General features: G+C 38.8%; 1 protein-coding gene across 2 annotated transcripts in view; it reads left to right on the top strand.

Annotated features, from left to right (window-relative positions):
- tmem259 (transmembrane protein 259) overlaps window positions 1–20,142 on the top strand; it is a 56,896-nt gene that overhangs the window by 25,228 nt on the left and 11,526 nt on the right. For both annotated transcript variants that reach the window (XM_043721021.2, XM_043721020.2), the window contains exons 5-9: window positions 2,993–3,115; window positions 7,614–7,714; window positions 11,497–11,554; window positions 15,553–15,636; window positions 19,454–19,586. In XM_043721021.2, coding sequence (XP_043576956.2) covers window positions 2,993–3,115; window positions 7,614–7,714; window positions 11,497–11,554; window positions 15,553–15,636; window positions 19,454–19,586 — 499 coding nt within the window. The remainder of the gene's footprint in view (window positions 1–2,992; window positions 3,116–7,613; window positions 7,715–11,496; window positions 11,555–15,552; window positions 15,637–19,453; window positions 19,587–20,142) is intronic.

Here is a 20,142-nt window from a genome sequence, read left to right as displayed (position 1 = left end):
TCACTCCATGTTTTATATTTATAGTTCCTTATGATTCTGGTATGCTATTGGATAAGTTATTAGGTTCTGTACTTCTAAAACAAAAAACGTTGCATAGAAATTTTCAAATTGAAATATTACTACAGCTTTTGAATCTTTTTAGATTAGATTACTTTACAGTGTGGAAACAGGCCCTTCAGCCCAACAAGTCCACACCGACCCGCCAAAGCGCAAACCACCCATACCCCTACATTTACCCCTTACCTAACACTACGGACAATTTAGCATGGCCAATTCACCTGACCTGCACGTCTTTGGACTGTGGGAGGAAACCAGAGCACCCGGAGGAAACCCACACAGATACGGGGAGAATGTGCAAACTCCACACAGTCAGTCGCCTGAGGCGGGAATTGAACCCGGGTCTCTGGCACTGTGAGGCAGCAGTGCTAACCACTGTGCCACCGTGCCGCCCACTACCACTTTTGAAGTGTCAGGTTCAAAATCACAATGAAATACATGCTTTCCCCAGACACTTTCATTTTTCACCTGACTGCAGTTTAGGTTTGCTATTTATCAACCAAAATGATCTCCCATGCATTTTTAAGAATTAAACTTGATAAATATAGTTTTTTTCATCCTTCTCAGGATATTTGGCATTTAGGAATGTGTTATCCTCAAGTCCTGCGATTTCCAAGCCCTAAAGTGATGCCTATGATGACTTCTGTATCTAGTGATCTCATTTGTAATCAGAAACTGACCAGATTTATTTTCATTCTCTGAGCTGATTTTTTTTGTTTGCCTTGATCCTACTGTCATTTGAGGCCAGATGTGTCTCTTGGGGAAATTTAGAACACTGGTTAGACAAAGACATGGTGTGCTGAAAGCTGTCCTGTTCTGTGTTTGCCTTGCCTCTTAAATCTTGTGCTTGTCACTCTTGAATGCAGCAGGCCTCTGTGTTTATTTTGATTTGTTTATAGGAAGAATCATGTTTTAAAATCAATTGTATTGTTTGAATTTGGCTTCATTCAGCGGCTATGGTGAGGTTTGAACTCCAGTTCCCAGATCATTGGCCTGAGGTGCTGGAATTATAGCCCAGTGACATTACCACTAAGTCACTATTTCCTCTAGCATCTAAGCCTCCTGGACATGATCTCTGCTGCACTGTCTGAGATCTGCCTCTTCTTTAATCCTAATCCAGACTTGTTTTTTTTTGGGTCTTTTTATTCATTCATGGATTGTGGATGTTGCTATCTGAGCCAGAATATGTTACCCAGAATATAGTGGTGAGCACTCTTCTTGAGCACATTTTTTTTTGTGTGGGGAATTGGGGAAATTCACCTTACAGTGGGAGCAACATGATTTTGAACCAGTGGCAGTGAAGGCACAGTGAAGTGATCTACTTCTCAGTCAAGATGGTGTGTAGCCTGAAAGGGAGCTCGCAGGTGGGGTTATTCCCATACTTGTGCTCCCATTGCCCTTCTATTTGATAAAGATCACAAGTTTGTAAGGTGCAAGCACTATTCCTGCAAGACCTCATCTTAAGCCTCAACTTGCTGAAACGAAGCCAAAATATTTCATAAGTTGGTGATCAGGTAATTTGCTTAACGATTTTATTACGACTTGAATTTCGCATGTCTGCTTTAAAATAAATGAACATTGTTTTTGCTTTTGAAATTTTAGCCTAAACTTTCACTTAAGCTCTTCAGTTAGAGGTGTAAAGATTGAATTCTTCCTAGTGTTGCCTCTACTTTGAATTGTGGTCTAATTATTTGCCCCAATTTGAAACCTTGACTAAACAATTTTGGCAAGTGCTATATTAGAATTATATAGAATTTATAGCAACTAAATAGGCCATTTGGCCCAATCAGTTTCTATGTTTATGCCCATGTACTTCATCTAATCCTATATGCATCTATATCAATTTCTTTCTCTCTCGTGTTATCTAGCTTCCACCAAAAATCATCAGTGCTGTTCACATCAATTATTACGTGTAGCAAAGTTTCTCCTGATTTCCTCATTAGATTTATTTATTGATGTCTTTTATATTTATGATTATGTACCTGTACAAGTGGGAGCAACTTCTATTATTCTCTGTTCTATCTGACCAAATCCCTCCATAATTTCAAAGGCATTATAATTTTAATAATTCTAGGTCACCCCCTTAGCCTTCTCTATGTGAAAGAGTCCCAGCATGCTGGGGATAACTAAGTAGTCATAATTAAAATGTGGAGAAAGTGAGACCTGCTGATCAGTCAAAACGTGTGGCACTGGAAAAGCACAGCCGGTCAGGCTACATCCGAGGAGCAGCAGAGTCGATGTTTTGAGCATAATGCCTGATGAAGAGCTTGTGCCTGAAATGTTGTTTTTCCAGCTCCAAATTATGCTGCCTGACCAGCTGTGCTTTTCCAGCGCCACACTTTTTGATCATAATTAGAATGTGGCTGTTTTATCAATCTATGTTCATTTAATGGTCTTCACCACATGATGAGTTGGTCATTCATAGAATAACCTTTACATCTTCTGGCTGCTTGTGGGAGTATTATGCACTTTTGAGATTTGTTCACTATTGCACAAGAGTTATTCCAGTCTTTTACAAGTTCATTGAAAGTCCATTCAGAATGCAATAATTTCCAGTCAAAACGTTTTAATGGTGTAGTGTTGCTGTTAACCAGTATCTTGAAGAGAACATTGAAGCCTGATTTCATTATTAAATGGTTCTTCTCTGATTGCAAGGGTGCTTTTTACATGAAAGGCAAATATATATCATTTAAGCAGTTTTGCATTTTAAAGGGCATTCACTTCTTTTCCTCCTTTCATGCAGATCATTGTTCCATGAGAATACTTGGGTAATAATCCAAGATTTGCTCTTAAATAGAGTGAAAAGTTCTCTTACACACTGTCAAAAAGAACATATCTTGATAGTGAGAAATGTTGTTCGTGCTTTTGACGCAGCACATGAATTGTGACCAGAATTTACAAATAGCTAATTTACATTATGCAATTTTGTTCACAGATCCAACGAAAGATCTTTGCTTTGGGGATGGATTTAGCCGATTTCTTTTGGATGAATTTTTAGGCTATGATGATATATTGATGTCCAGTGTGAAAGCATTGGCTGAAAATGAAGAAAACAAAGGTGAGTTCAATTAACACCACAACAATGGCTGACTAGTCTCAGCTAGCATTTAAACCAATCAACTGTACCTTTATACTTTGGATTTAGTCTTCTGTTCTGCAAAAAAAACCATTAGTTAGCATGCATTATCTAAAACAAAAGGAAGCGTCAATTTTTTAAAGTTATTGCCTTCAGTAATATGTCAATATAGGTATTTTACTAATATACTTTGCTTTGGTGACTTTTAAGAGCAGATGGCTCTTAAGTAAACAATTTAAAGGAAAACAGGAGGATACCATTCAGCCCTTTGGGAATTTCACAATTCTGTTAAATCACAGCTGATGTATATTTTAACTCTATCCATCACTTCTGTTTCAAAGTTGTAAACTACTCACCAAAAAAAAAATTTATCGATGTAAGTTTGGGGAATCAGTTCAAATTTCCATTATATTTTGTGAAAAACCATTTTTTGACATCACCTCTGAGTGGCTCAACTCCTACGGCTGTCCACCCTTAATCTGAACTCTTATTGGAGAAGATAAGGGATAACTATCAAATCCTTGACAAACATATGAACAGCAATGGACTGTTAAACCCTTGGTCCATCTGACTGTTTCACACAGTTGTGATACCGTCGATTCTATCAAAACCTTATGATTATCTGAGAAACAGGAAATATGAGTAAGAAACAGGTAAAAGCTCAGACCAAAATGGAGAGGGGAAGGAATATTGAAAATTCTTGCCTCGTGCATGCAGATGATTTAAAAAAAAGGGTCTGGAAGATCACTGGCCCTGAATTCATTGTAGGACATACCTACCTTAAGTTGTAATGTCTTCCTCAACCAGATTCAGGCCCATTTCTTGTTTGAAGAAATTCAGTAAATCAGCGTGAGCCATGCAAAACAACAACCTTGTTTGAGGTCCACTACTCCCTGGTGCAAGAAACATCATTTGATGTGGAACCTAGATGACACCTTTCTGCAACTTCGAATTCTGAACCTGGTTCTTTTCCAACCTTATTGTTGCCAAACTGTCAACTGGAACACAATCTATTCCATTCATTTTTTTAAAAAAAATCATTCTTGTGATGTGGGCATCACTGGCTAGGCCCGTATTTGTTTTCAATCCCTATTTACCCCTGGAGAAAGTGGTGGCACCTTGAACTACTGCATTTCTTGGAGTGTATGGGCATCCACTGTGCTATTAGGAAAGGAGTTCCAGGATTTTGTCCCATTGATAGTGGAGGAATGGAAATATTGTTTGGAGTCAAGATAGTGTGTGGTTTGAGGGGAACTTGCAGCTGGTGCTGTAACCATGCATTTGCTGTCCTTGTCCTTCTGGACTGTAGAGGTTGCAGCTTTGGAATGTGCTTTTGGTGGAATTTTTCAGTTACTGCAGTGGTCCTTGTAGATGGTCCACACTGCTGCCTCTGTGCATTGGTGATGAAAAGGGAGAATGTTGTGGTGGTGAATGGGGTGCCAATCAAGCCAGGTACTTTGTCCTGCATGGTGTTAAGCTTCTAAGTTGTCCTCCTGTACACCCACCCTGAGAGTGGAAAGAGTCATCTCTTTGGCGAGGGAGCAATGATGATAGCAGTTCAATTTCTGGTCAGTGTAACTCCCAGCATGTTGACATTAGAAATATATAAATAGTAATGCCATGGACAATGGTTAGGCCTAAGTCTTATAAAGTGTAGTCAGATCATTAATAAGTCTACACATCTGTAAAGCATAGTTGTAACTCTCAGCATATCTTGATAACTGAAATGTTTTATACTGAGAATTAGTCTCTTCGGTCTTCTTTGCACTTTGTCAAAAGCTGCAATGTAACATGCCATGTGAAGGCATCAAACTCAGACAGTATTTGAAGTGAGGCTTTACCAGGGTCTTGTAAGTTTCAAATTAGTATGTCTCCACTTATCAATGATCCTATAAATGCACCCAGCACTCTCTGTTCTAGCTTTCACTTCACTACATTGCTTTAGAAATCTAAGTGCATCCAGATTCCTTTAATTCTATGTCTGTTTAAATACTTTGCTTGATCAGTTATCACTGTTGGACATTTAACTTGTCCACGTGGATAACAGTGCACTTTCAAATTAAACAGCATACCAGTTACGAGCATGATCTCACAATAAATTAAGATCCAGTTGAAGAGACAAGCATCATTTACAATCCCAGTACCATAATGGCCTTCATAATTTCATAGTTTAGTGCTCTGGATGATCTATCTTTTAACTTGAGTTCCAAGTGATTTAATTTGACCATTATTAGTGATAGTGATCAAATATTTTATTCAGTAGAAGCAAGGCTCATTACACTATAGTATCTATGTAGTAATTCACAAAGTGCAATGATGTGTTATATTGCTTGTTGTTCCCTGGAATAACAGAAGTTGCAATCTGCGCAAGTGTAACCATGCCAGCTAGTGTCACAGTATCATCATCCATACAGTATGAGAAATGGACACAGCTGGTTCTTTCCTTGGCTATGACTGTTAGAAGATCCCACACTCTTGGCCAAATTCTTCTGCAACCTTAGGGAATGCTTACTAGTACCTTTTAGACATCAAAGCCCATGGAGTCCAATTTAACCTAATTATAAATTTTTTATACCTGAATTAACCTATCCAGTAGAAAGTTGACATGTACTCCTTGTTGCCTACTTTGACCAGGTAATCTCGTTTAACCCTTGGTTATTTTCAATGCTTCTAAACTATTATCAGTGTTATTATGGCAGCACCGATGTACATTATTTACACAATAAAGGTGTAATGTCCATGATGGCGTAATGATTTCTGAGGTTTGCTCCCTTTTATAGCTTATCACTTTAATTGAGTTGTCTCGTGTGTGTTCAGATGAGAACATAGTTGCCTTTACTTGCTATTCTTATCTTATTTGTGCTTTTCTTTAGTTTACTTTTAGCCATATTATCCCTTGTCTCTGCTCCTGCCATCCTTCTGCTACTACTGTACTGTCATTTTTTTGATATTGCTTACACTCATAAGGCATAATAGTTTATTTGGTTAATACAAAAATGAACCACAGTATGTATATAAATATTCTTGGAGTTCAGGCTGTCGGTATTTTAACTATATTATGCACAGATTTGCAGTCTGTGCATCCAGATCATGAAGAAAAATTGTAAAGAACTGTGGTCCCAACAGTATTCCCTGCAGCCTGACTGGCTTCAAACAAATCCAAAGCCATATATAACAACTCTTTACCTGCATCCTGCCTGTCAGTTCCTAAAGCAACCCCATATTTCACTGATTCCTGAAAGTATAATCCTGTACAGATTTTTTGTTACATTACTTAATAAAAGCTTTGGAAGTTAGATTGTCTATTTGGTTTCCCTCATTCATAATCTTCATGAGAACATCAACTATACACTAATGTTTAAAGCATGAAACCTTTAATGAAACCTTTTTGGGTATCCCTAATATGTCCATTATTTACACAATAAAGGTGTAATGTCCATGATGGCGTAATGATTTGAGGTTTGCATTCAAGCATATTTTGCATCCCTAATGACTCTCTCAAAGGTATTTCCTATTACTGAAATCAAATTAATGGGCCTGACATTACCCATGGCTTATTGGCTTTTTAAAAGATAGGGACAAAAGTTAGCTACCTTATAGCCTACAACCCAGAGTGTAGTAGGTATTAAAATGCAACTGGGGTTGATGTAACATCTGTCCAATCTCTGAGGAGACTTGGGCAAATATAATTTGACTTAGTTGCTCTATTTCCAAATTCTTAATTCTATTTTAAAATATTATGTTAGTCTGATAATGAGTTTTACTATTAAAATCAATAAATTCTATTAGTTGAACATAGTCTTCAAGAGTGAGGACTGATGCAAATTGAACATTTCTTCTATATACCAACTCCTTTTGTAGCCTATCCTTGAACCTCCTTCTGAGGTCTACATAGCTTTGTGACAATTTTGACTCTTCACGTAACTGAAAATTGTTTTCCAAATTCTTTCATAGTTGTCTACACTCTATTAAATTTTTAACTGATCTGATTGCTGGTCTTATAATTGCTACTCAATAAGTTCATTCCTTAATTTCCTGTGCTTCAGGGAGCACAAACTCAGTCTGTAATATGTTTCAGAATTTAACTTTCTTCCCCCGAAACAGATATTCCTAAATTCAAAATATATCAGAATCGATTCAGTTCTTGATCTTTACTCTTGATGTATTCTGTTTAACTCTGTAATCGTTGGTATAATTTATAATTAATCATTGAAGGACTTATATATATTTGTTAATGGAAATTACCATACAAACAACTTTAGTTTGATATGTTGCCAGAACCACTTAAGCAACAGTAAGTGCAGCTCTACAGCTCAAACTCCTTATGTGAACTCCATTCAAAATACAGTAATTGACATTGTTGATGAGATATAAACAATTTATTGCAGGATTTTAGAAGCCATTTGAATTAAAATGTTACCATTTTGCTTCACGTGGCGATTGCATCTTAAATGTCACCAACGTTTTATTTTTCAACCAGGATTTTTGCGCAATGTAGTGTCTGGGGAACACTATCGTTTTGTTAGCATGTGGATGGCTAGAACCTCCTACCTGGCAGCCTTTGTCATCATGGTTATATTTGTAAGTATGTTAGTGAGCCATATTAATGTCTGTTATTCCTGCAGTTAACTTCCAGATGTACGGGTGAAAAAGCTTAACTTCTTTTCACTCCCAAGGGTACACTGTGAACTGAACGTGTCATCAGGAGACTTACTTTCTCTTTCTCCTCTGCCCCCACCAAAGAAAGTCCTTCAACCAACACCAGTTTGCATTCACAAAGTTCCATTATAATGGTCATACATCCCAAAGCACTTCACAACAGCATTGTTAAACACAATTTGAATGTCAAGCCACATGGGGTGACAATTGAGACAGATGATTAAAAAGATTAAGTTTTAAGAAGCATACAATCATAGAGTCATAGAGATGTACAGCATGGAAACAGACCCTTCCATCCAACTTGTCCATGCCTACCAGATATCCCAACCTAGTCTAGTCCCACCTGCCATCACGCAGCCCATAAGTCTCCAAACACTTCCTATTCATATACCCATCCAGATGCCTTTTAAATGCTGCAATTGTACTAGCTCAAAGTTTGGGAGAAGATTTGTAGCTCGGGTGCTCGTTGCTGTGGTTCTGTTCGCCGAGCTGGACGTTTTTGTTGCAAACGTTTCGTCCCCTGTCTAGGTGACATCCTCAGTGCTTGGGAGCCTCCTGTGAAGCGCTTCACAGGAGGCTCCCAAGCACTGAGGATGTCACCTAGACAGGGGACGAAACGTTTGCAACAAAAACTTCCAGCTCGGCGAACAGAACCATAACAGCATTGTACTAGCCTCCACTACTTCCTCTGGCAGCTCGTTCCACACAGATACCACCCTCTACATGAAAAAATTGCCCCTTAGGTCTTTTTTATATCTTTCCCCTCTCACCCTAAACTTATGCTCTCTAGTTCTGGACTCTCCTACCCCATGGAAAAGGAAGACTTTGTCTATTTATCCTATCCATGTCCCTCATGATTTTATAAAGCTCTATAAGGTCACTCCACTGCCTCCGACGCTCCAGGGAGAATAGCCCCAGCATATTCAACCTCTCCCTGTAGCTCAAATCCTCCAACCCTGGCAACATCCTTGCAAATCTTTTCTGAACGCTTTCAAGTTTCACAAATCTTTCCGATAGGAAGGAGACCAGAATTGCATGCAATATTCCAACAGTGGCCTAACCAATGTCCTGTACAGCCGTAATATGACCTCCCAACTTCTGAACTCAATACTCTGACCAATAAAGGAAAACATACCAAACGCTGCCTTCACTATCCTATCTACCAGTTAATCCACTTTCAAAGAGCGGTGAACCTGCACTCCAAGGACTGTTTCTTCAGCAGCACTCCCTAGGAACTAGGAGTTGCAGGTAGATAGAGTGAAGAAGACTTTTAGTATGCTTTCCTCTATTGCGGCATGGTGGCACAGTGGTTAGCACTGCTGCCTCACAGTGCCAGAGACCCGGGTTCGATTCCCGCCTCAGGCAACTGTCTGTGTGGAGTTTGCATGTTCTCCCCGTGTCTGCGTGGGTTTCTTCCGGGTGCTTTGGTTTCGTCTCACAGTCCAAAACTGTGCAGGTTAGGTGAATTGGCCATGCTAAATTGCCTGTAGTGTTAAGTGAAGGGGTAAATGTAGGGGAATGGGTCTGGGTGGGTTGCTCTTCGGAGGATCGGTGTGGACTTGTTGGGCTGTAAGTAATTTAATCTAATCATACAAATCCAATAAGGTGATTATCCTTTTCTTACTTCTCAGTTCCACCCAAATAACCTGCCTGGATGTATTTCCAGGAATATCCTCCCTCAGTATAGCTGTAATGCTATCCCTTACCAAAAATGCCACCTCCCTCCTCTCTCGCCTCCTTTTCTGTCCTTTCTGTAGCATTTGTATCCTGGAACATTAAGCTGCCAGTCCTGTCCATCCCTGAGCCATGTTTCTGTAATTGATATGATATCCCAGTCCCATGTTCCTAACCCTGTCCTGAGTTTATCTGCCTTCCTTATAGGCCCCTTGCATTGAAATAAATGCAGTTTAATTTATCAGTCCTACGTTGTTCTCGGCTTTGTCCCTGCCTGCCCTGACTATTTGACTCACTTCTTCTTACTAGTTTAAATCCTCCTGAGCAGCTCTAGCAAATCTCCGTGCCAGTATATTAGTCCCCTTCCAATTTAGGTGCAATCTGTCCTCCTTGTACAGGTCACTTCTACTTCAAAAGAGTTTCCAGTGATCCAAAAATGTGAATCCTTCTCCCGTACATCCCAGCTGTTCAGCCACGCATTCATCTGTTCTATCCTCCTATTCTGCCCTCACTAGCTCATAGTACCTGGAGTAATCCGGATATTACTACTCTCTAGGACCTCCTTTTTAAATTCCTGCCTAACTCTCTGTAATCTCCCTTCAGAATCTCAACTCTTTCCCCTACCTATGTCGTTGGTTCCAATGTGTACAATGATCTCCTGCTGGCCCCTTTCCCCTGAAAGCATTCTGCACCCTCTCTCAGACATCCTTGATCCTGGCACCAGGAAAGCAACACACCATTCTGATTTTTCACTGCTGGCCACAGAAATGTCTGTTTGTGCCTTGGATTAGAGAGTCCCCTAACCCAATCAATCTCTTGGAATTCGACATACCCCTCATTGCATTAGAGCCAGTCTCAATACCAGAAATTTGGCTGTTTGTGCTATGTTCCCCTGAGAATCCATCACCCCCTGCATTTTCCAAAACAGCATACTTGTTTGAAATGAGGATCGCCACAGAAAACTCCTGCACTACCTACCTCCTCTCTTACCTTTCCTAGATTTAACCCATCTGTATGACTATATTTGCGACTTTTCTCCCTTCCTATAACTGCCATCCATCACATCACCTTGATCTTGTAAATTCCTCATTGCCTCTAACTGTCTCTCCAACCAATCCATTCGACCTGAATGGGTTCGCAACCAATGGCATTTATTGCAGATATAATCCTCAGTAACACGTAAACTCTCCCTAAACTCCCACAGCCGACAAGAAGAGTATATCACTCATTTTTGCTTCTTTCAATTTACAGACCCAGAAAATAGCTCTGTCTTATTCCTCTACAAAACACTGCTTCAGGTTAAATTAATACATTCGGCTTATATTTTTGAAGTTTAATCAAAAGAAATATCGCAATACAACATATAATAAAGAACAAACCTACTCTACTCACTACTGCAGACTTACTGTAAGACCACACTTAAAATATTCACTTATCTGTTTCTGTGCTGTGGCCTCTCCCAAACAGGTTCCTCCAAGATTAGTTGTGAATTTCACTGTTTGTTAATTTTCGCAGACGCACTCTGATGCCCAGCAATACATGAATTCAAACAGCGAAAGCACTGCTGTATCAACTAGCAGTGTGGGTCACTCACCTCACTCACCTCACTCACCCTGAAGTTTATTCAGTCCAGTAGCTGTGTGACAATACTCTTTGCTTAACCATCTTTCCATGTGGAGTTGTTGTTCCAGTGAGAATTACAACATGGAAAAGTAAGACATTGATTCTTAGTATGTCCTGATCTAAAACCTATTTCGTGATTTCATCTCTTGCTAAGTTTTTAATTGTCTAATTTCCTGAATTGACAGCTGATCTCAATTACTGTGAATTAAATTGTATCCTTGGCATCTATCCTGTGTAATGGATGCAGGATATTGGATTTATTATTTGACATGCATATTGTGGTATACACTTACTAGTGCTTGCAATTTTCATCTTCAGTTGAATTTTAGAAATTATTTATAGGTCACAAGTCGCAATGAATCCTCTGTTTTAGGAGAAGCTTTGACTGGTTTCTTTCTCTTCCCCAGACACTATCAGTTTCAATGCTATTACGTTACTCTCATCATCAGATTTTTGTCTTTATTGGTAAGTTCACACCTTAAGATTTCTTCATTATTGAGAATTTCACATAATGTGAACAGGAACTGTAGCCTTTTTATTTAAATAATAATAGTTTGCTAAGTTTTTCTCCAAATGCTTACAAGGAAAAGACATAAATTCACCAAATAAACCCTGGTTTCCTTTCCTTGTTTACATGCATCAATTCCATGTTGTGCTATGAAATACTAATGCATGAGTGTTTAATGCCTGGTGAAATGGTTCACTTAAATTCAAGCAGGTGACCGTTTAAGATGAAATTACAGAAGCGCCATTAAAACAAAAAAGGAGAGAGAGTTATCCTTGCATCGTGCTGTCCAAAATCATCAGACTCATCAAAGGGCTTTACAACTAGCGAAGTACTTTTTGTATAATGTAGGAAGCATGCTCTTTCCAGGTAGCAAACTCTCGCAAACCACAGTGTAATAATGATCAGAGTTGTTTTGTGACGTTGATTTAGGAGTAAATATTGGCCAAGACATAGTCAATAAGGGAATAAAGGATTATGGGGAAAAGGCTGGAAAATTGAGTTAAGGATTGTCAGATTAGCCCATGCTCTCATTGAATGGTGAAGCAGACTTAATTGACTGAAAATCCTACTTCTGTTCCTCCATCTTGTTGTCTTATGGATAGCTCTCCTTCTCTCATTGAAAATAGCTCCATTTGATTTTTTTTAACAGCCACCCCAGCAGTAGATGGGGTCTTGGGTTTAATGGCTGAGTCTGAAATGTGGCATCACTGAAAATACAACACTCCTGAGAACTGCACTTGAGTGTCAGCCTTTAGTTTTGCTCTTAAACCCTGAGTGGAATTTGAATCCGAATCTTGTGATTTTGGAAGTGAATGTAGAACATAGAGCATTACAGCACAGTACAGACCCTTCAGCCTTCAATGTTGTGCCGACCTGTGAAAATAATCTGATGCCCATCTAACCTACACTGTTCCATTATCATCCATATGTATATCTGATGCCCATTTATATACCCTTAACTTCGGCATGTCTACTACTGTTGCAGGTAGGCCCTTCCATTCCCCTACTACTCTCTAAGTGAAGAAACTATCCCTAATATCTGTCCTAAATCTATGTCCCCTCATGTTAGCCTTCCAACGAAAAAGGCTGTCACTGCCCACCCTATCTAACCTCTGATTATCTTATACGTCTCGATTTAAGTCACCTCACAACCTCCTTTTCTCCAATAAAAACAGCTTTTCTCAGCTTTTCCATGTAAGGTCTCCATTCCATACCAGGCAACATCCTAGTAAATCTCCTCTGAACCCTTTCCACAGCTTCCAATTCCTTCCTATAAGATGGTGACCAGAACTGCACGCAATAATCCAGGTGCAACCATACCAGTGTCTTGTACAGCTGAAGCATGACCATGTGGCTCCGAAACTCAATCCCTCTACCAATAAATGCCAACACACCATATGCCTTCTAAACAACCCTATCAATCTGGGCGGAGACTTTCAGAGATTTATACACCTGGATACAGATCTTTCTGTTCATCTACATTGCCAAAAGTTTTACCAGTGGCCCTCGTACTTTGCATTCCTGTTATTTCTTCCGAAGTGAGCTACCTCACACTTTCCCATCTAATCTTGTAGGCTGTATCTCCATATCCTCACTAGCATTGCCCTTTTCCAATGTGAATACTGACAAAAAGTATTAATTAAGCGCTTCCCCTATATCCTTAGATTCCACACACAACTTTCTATTCCTGATGGATATGCTGCGGTCTGAGCCAAGGCTGGAACATTTTAAATATTTTATTCATAAGATGTGGGCACACAGTAGGCCAGCAGTTATTGCCCATCTCTCGTTACGCTTGTGAAGGTGATGATGAGCTGCGTTCCTGAACCAATATCGTTCAGAGTAGGTGCTGTTAGGAAGTGGGTTTTAGAATTTTGACCCAGCCAACAGCGAAGGAATGATCATGTAACTCCCAAGTCAGATTTGTACAGGAATGTGCTGGTGGTAGTGGTAGTGTTAGTGTTCTCATGCATCTTTTTGCCTGTAAATTTAGATAGTGGAGGTTGCTGTTGATATGGAATGTATTGTTGAAGGCATCTTGATGAAATGTTGCAGTGCTGCTTACACATGGTACACCCTGCTGACTTTGTGTGTCATTGATGAAGGGAGATAGTTGTTGAAGGTGATAGGTGGAACAGATTGTTTTGTCCTGAATGGTGTTGAACTACTTGATGTTATTGGAACTGCACTCATCTAGAGAAGTGGAGAGTATTCCATGGCACCCTACCTTCTGTCTTGTAGATGAAAGCTAGGATAATTGAACGGCTAGTCCAATACAGTTTCTGGTTTGTGGAACCTCAAGGACATTGCCTTCCATATTCTGGGAAATAGTTGAATATGCCATTCACTTTCACCTCTAGCATCACACATTGATTCAAAGTGTGTCCCATGATTTTTGGCTTGTCATTTCAGCTTTTGTTCTTTTCAAAAAAATTCTAGAAAGAAAACGGATAAGGAAATTGCATGCTAATCTTTAATGCAGTGTATATTTGCAACACTTGAGGTCCATTGCTGGTCTAATGTCACTGTGTCCCTCCAAAGGTTGGGAGGAGCACTTTCAGTTTGGGAAGTTCCTTTGGTCTTGTTCCAATTCTCTGCAACCTAGTAAATTGTTATACAGTTGACCTTGTATGCTGCTTGCTTCTAATCGTGACTGGCAACTCTGGGACCATTAGGTCACATCAGAAGTTTACTTGAATGATTATCATTGTCCTTCAATACAGTAAACCCAAAGCAAAATCTAGAAATAGGATGATGTTCAAGACAGGGCCTTGTAACCTAGAGTTCTTTTACTTTCATGGTATGTGGGCATCGCTGACTGGAATAGCATTTATTTCCCATGGCTAAGTTGTGGTGAACTGCCTTCTTGAACTTCAGTCGTCTGTTTGGTGTGGGTCGACCCACAATACTGCTGAGGGGAGAGTGCTACGATTTTGACCAGCAACATCTTTCCAAGTCAGAATGATTGGCTTGGGGGGACCTTGCACTGGTGGTGTTCCTATGTACCTGTTGCCCTTGTCCTACCAGATTGTATGTTTATGGATTTAGCCTCTGTTCAAATGCATCTATGTAAATTATGACTTTTTTGGTAAAAATGTTTCCTCTGAAATCCCCATTTAATTTCTCAGTGACTATTTTATATTAATACACTTCACTTGTGGAGAAGACCAAAACTTGAAACATTCTCTTTATGTCCACTCTAGCGAAGCCTTTCATATTCTAAAGCCCTCTGTTAGGCCATCCTTTATTAATAGCTATTATCTTGCACTTCTAGTATAATCGTTGTAAATGTTTTGCACCATCAAGAGCCCCTCCTAATACATTTTATAGTTTGGTGACTTCAATTGCATACAGAATTCTAAGTGGGGTCTAATCAAAATTAAATAAAAATTTAACTCTAGCTTTCTACTTCTCTATTTTTCCAGAAATAAAGCCAATCAGGTCAAGATTTTATTAATCTGCATCATTACTTTCTGCTTTCTGTTAAGTAATGCTATAATAACATTAGGAACCAGCCCAATTCTAAATAAGCACATCAGGGAGAAAAGAGTAGACGATTATGCTGATAGGATTCAACACGAGAGGTTCTAATGGAGCTATACAGCCAAATGGCCTTTCCTGTGCTTTTTTTACTGTAAGTCTGTGCAATAGTCGATAACCCATCTTATTACTAGTGATTATTCTGGCTGTACCACCTGTTCCAATACATTCCATGCTTTATTTGCCTTTAGGGTTCAGTAGTTCTAATCAAGTAAGAATAGGTCAAATAATATTGCAAAATGTTCTTCCCCACTTAATTTTTGAAACTATAGCAATAATATAATGGGTGTAATGTTGTGTCCATCCTAATTATAAAAAAAATGGCTTGTGCATTTGAAAAGGGGCTGCATAGTCTAATATAAGATCCAAAACATGGGCATAATACATTATCAATTAATGAACTTTTTTCTTTCAGTTGATTTGTTGCAGATGTTGGAGATGAATATGACGATTGCATTTCCTGCAGCTCCTTTACTTACTGTGATCCTAGCACTTGTTGGTAAGAATGTTTTGTGTTGAGTAGCATTTTTTTGAACTTGCTGTCTTTTTCTGAAATTAATATGGAAAATTAAACATTTAATAGGAGGAAATACTTGAGCATTCTGTATAAATTTCCATTGGTGGCAGTTTATTCATCATCCCCTGAAATGAAGGCCAGTTAATTATTTTAATATGAGCCCTTATGATGAATCCCTCAGATATTTGCCATCTTACTTTCAGATTAGATTAGATTACATTACAGTGTGGAAACAGGCCCTTCGGCCCAACAAGTCCACACTGACCCGCCGAAGCGCAACCCACCCATACCCCTACATTTACCCCTTACCTAACACTACGGGCAATTTAGCATGGCCAATTCACTTGACCTGCACATCTTTGGACTGTGGGAGGAAACCGGAGCACCCGGAGGAAACCCACGCAGACACGGGGAGAACGTGCAAACTCTACACAGTCAGTCGCCTGAGGCGGGAATTGAACCCGGGTCTCAGGCGCTGTGAGACAGCAATGCTAACCACAATGTTGACTAACCCTCCTAAGCACATGAAATATTATCTCTAAGTTTGAAATTACTACCAGACCTGAGTAAAATAACATGCTGTGATGCTGACTTGTACTGTGCATTGCACTGTGGCCATTACAGGACAATTGTACATCTGCAGTTCTGAAACTAGTATATATCTTAATAGCTACAATAAAAAAATGGAAAGTTCAAGAAGTTTGAAATAAAAACAGCGATTGATGGAAATATACAGCAAGTGTCTAAAACAAAGACAGGTTAACATTTTGTTTGAGACCCAAATCATGATGGGGGTGACACCTACTTAGAGGATAAATGTCCTAGTGGATAGCATAACTGGAATTTATATATCAGCCTATCAGTAATCCTTATAACTTGAGATACCAATGGAACTGAAGATATAATTAATTATTGCATTGGATAATTAATTTTCTTGTTAGTTGTTCGATATATGAACATACAAATTAGGAGCACGCGTGGGCAATTTGATACCTCAGGTCTATCCTATAACCTTTCACCCGCTTTGTTTTTAACCCAGATCCTATCTACCTCACCCTTAAAAAGTTAAAAGATTCTGCTACCACTACCCTTTGAGGAAGAAAGCTCTGTCAACTCATGACCCTCTAAAAGAAAAAAAATTCTCCTCATCGCTGTCTTAAATGGCCAACCACTTATTTTTAAACGGTAGCTGCTAGTTCTAGATATTCCCTTGAGAGGAAACATCCTCTTCATATTCATCCTATTAGGTAGCCCTAGGATCTTGCATGTTTCAATCAAGTTATCTCCTGCTCCTTTAAAATTCAGCGCTTACGAGCCAACCTGTCAAACCTTTCCATATTTTGTAATCTAGTCATTCCGGTCATGCAAAGTAAGCATGCAGTAGCAGCAGATAGTGAAGAAGGCAAATGGTATGTTGGCTTTGATAATGAGAGGATTAGAGTACAGGAACAGGGATGCCTTGCTGCAAATGTGTAGAGCCTTGGTGAGACCACACCTGGAGTATTGCGCGTAGTTTTGGTCTCCTTATCAGAGGAAGAATATTGTGTCTATGGAAGGGAGTGCGAAAAGGTTTACCATATTGCTTCCTGGGATGGCAAGAATGATGTATGAAGGGACGTTAGTTTGTCTGTTCACTGGAGTTTAGAAGAGTGAGGGAAATCTATAAAATTCTAACAGGACTAGACCGTCCAAGTGCAGGACATAAGTTTCCGATGACTGGGGAGTCCAACCAGCAGTTGCAATCTAAGGGTATTGGATTTTTTTCAAAGAGATTAAGACTGCCTTACTCAACAACTGTCATCATCCTATGCTAGCATTTATTTAATAAAAAAGAGAAAGTACTTATTCCATTAGTCATGCACCACATTCAAATCCACTCAAGTATCATTCCAGAAAGCATCAAATCAGAGCTTTTGGATATCTGTAACGAAGTAGTAAACATACTTGTGTGCAATAAATCCAAAAACCATTCAACCAAGAATTGTCTGCATTCAGTCCAATCTGCCATTAAGCTCATGTTCAGGAGCTGGTGGAATTGTTGTGAGCCTATAGTCTCCCTGTCATTTTCCTATCTTCACATAGTAGCTATTGCATGTAGTGCATGCATGAAAGTAATCAATTGGCATTGGAGTGAAGATCTTCCGGCATGGATCTCAACATTGCTTACCTGATCAATTCCGCAAAGAAGTGTTACGGATTAATAGATACTTTGTCTTCAGAGGTTGAATGACTCTTAACTGGTCTCAACGCATCGACTAAAAGTTCAGTTGTAGTGCAAATAGAAGACTGCATTTATTTCTGCATCTACAATGTGTTTTTATTCTTCATCCGGCCAACTTGATGCAAATGGCAAGTTTGTGCTTCAAAAGATGAGCATCTAATAGAAGCTGCAAACCCACCTTGAGATTCTAATACGATTATCCCATCAATGTTGACATCAGTGCAAGATTGCTTCCCATCAAGTTTAGATGGCACCCTTTTAGCCTTCCTTAAAATGGATTTATGGGGGACACTTTGGCTGAGCAGTAATGTAAGTGAGCAGGATTTTCCCTTGGTAACAGAGCACACTGTTAGCATTCACAAGAATGGCTTTTTTTTTTTCCCCCCAGTTATGCTGGGCTGATAGGAGCAAGGAAATGTATTGCAATGTTTACAATAATTAGAAAAGAAAGAATAATTGCATACAACAAAAAATATATTGCATCCTTGGGATGATTCAAACGTTTAACATCTAATGAATGAACTTGAATGTAATAATTGTGTAAGCTTGTATGATTTAATCCCAAACAGCATATATTTAAAAGACAATTATTTTTAATATAAGGTCATTGTGTGGCTTTATCCTGAATTATTCATTTTAGATTTACTAGTTTAATCCTTCCCAAATTTCCAGATATCTACAAAATATGCCTAAATAATTCCAAAAGATTGCAACTACAAAAGAATATGCTCCTTTTGTTGCAAAGTAACTAGGTTTGCTTTGGAAATTATTTCTACAATTCATCATTGGCAGTGGAATTTGGGATTGCTTCTTCTTTTCTATTCTTCCTTTGTTTATTTTGATCACTTATTATCTCCATCCTTGTTCCTTCCTCATTTTGTTTGCTGATCATTTCGTTATGTTAGTTTACTGTTGCCAGTTTTGTTTAATTTTGCTACTTCTGTTGAAGACTTTATGCTAAGAAAATTTTGCAGAATTGGTTATTGATGTCTTGAACCACACCCCAGTGTTTTTAGTTACCAGTCATTTGCTTAATAATTGTATTAAAAGGTAAGCTGTTTTATTGTCACCTAAAAATGTTGTGTCTTTTTGAAATGTTCTAAAATGGGAGATTTCACAACACCATGCCATTTGTGGAAATGTACAGAATTTGACAAAATAACTAATTTGTGAAAAGCAAGCTAAATTAAATTCACATTGTTTTTGGGAAATGGATGCACAGCAGGGGTGAGTTTTCTGTGCTTGTCACACCGCAGCCAGACAACTGTTCTGCTGGTCAAGGGGAAAATAAGGCATACATACATTAATAACAGTTTGGACCTGAGATTTCTTTTGAGTTGCATTGGAAAGTATAAAAGAGATTTATTTTTCATTCAATGCACTCTTGTCCATAACTTACTGACTGACTTGTGTTTGCTTTTAAATCTCTGATTGCGATGTTTGCAAGTATTGTTTTGGAATTGTAATATTTACAAAGGATGGTTCTTTTAATTTTAATATAGAATGTCAGTCATTTTAAATGAGCAGCCTTGTCTGAGATGCATTTTCCCTGATATTTGTTAAAATTTCTTCCTCCAGGGATGGAAGCCATAATGTCTGAATTCTTCAATGACACAACGACGGCATTTTATATTATTCTAATAGTTTGGCTTGCAGACCAGTACGATGCAATTTGTTGCCATACTAACACCAGCAAACGGCACTGGCTTAGGTGGGTGTTTAATCAATATCCATGCCTGAACGTACTATGACTTCAAACATTTTTAATATTAGTTTTTATCTGTTATTATTTGTTTGGTTAGACTCACTCTATTAAAGGAGGAGAGAGAGAAAGGGTGGAAACGGTGCAAAGTTTTCTATCAATGATAGCATGCTTGAGGGCATGGCCCTCCTATTTAAGGTTGCTTGTTTTTACAACAGACCCACAGGCAAAAGTTCAGCACATTTTACATGGTAGTTTTTGAACTTGTATATGGACCTTCCACTAAACTATATTGTAATGGTATAGATAAATGTTGTTAGCTATTAAAAGAAAAATGCAAAATCTGATGGATGGCTTGACAGGCTTTTGGAGTCTAGAATGTTAGCAAGAAAATCAATACACCAAAACCACTAGGTTGCCATTTGTTTCAGCATTCCTAAATAAACTGTACTGAAAGCAGAGAAAAGCATCAGCAATGTGAAGAAAAATGTGCAGTAAGGTCCATTTTGAATTGTTCTTCAAAACAAACACAAAATGTATCAATTAAGTCTGTACAATTCAGTCA

The sequence above is a fragment of the Chiloscyllium plagiosum genome, unplaced genomic scaffold (assembly GCF_037043375.1).
Source record: "Chiloscyllium plagiosum isolate Xiang-an unplaced genomic scaffold, Cpla_swu_hap1 HiC_scaffold_28, whole genome shotgun sequence".
NCBI classification, from domain to species: domain Eukaryota; kingdom Metazoa; phylum Chordata; class Chondrichthyes; order Orectolobiformes; family Hemiscylliidae; genus Chiloscyllium; species Chiloscyllium plagiosum.
This window is presented reverse-complemented; position numbering and strand designations above follow the sequence as displayed.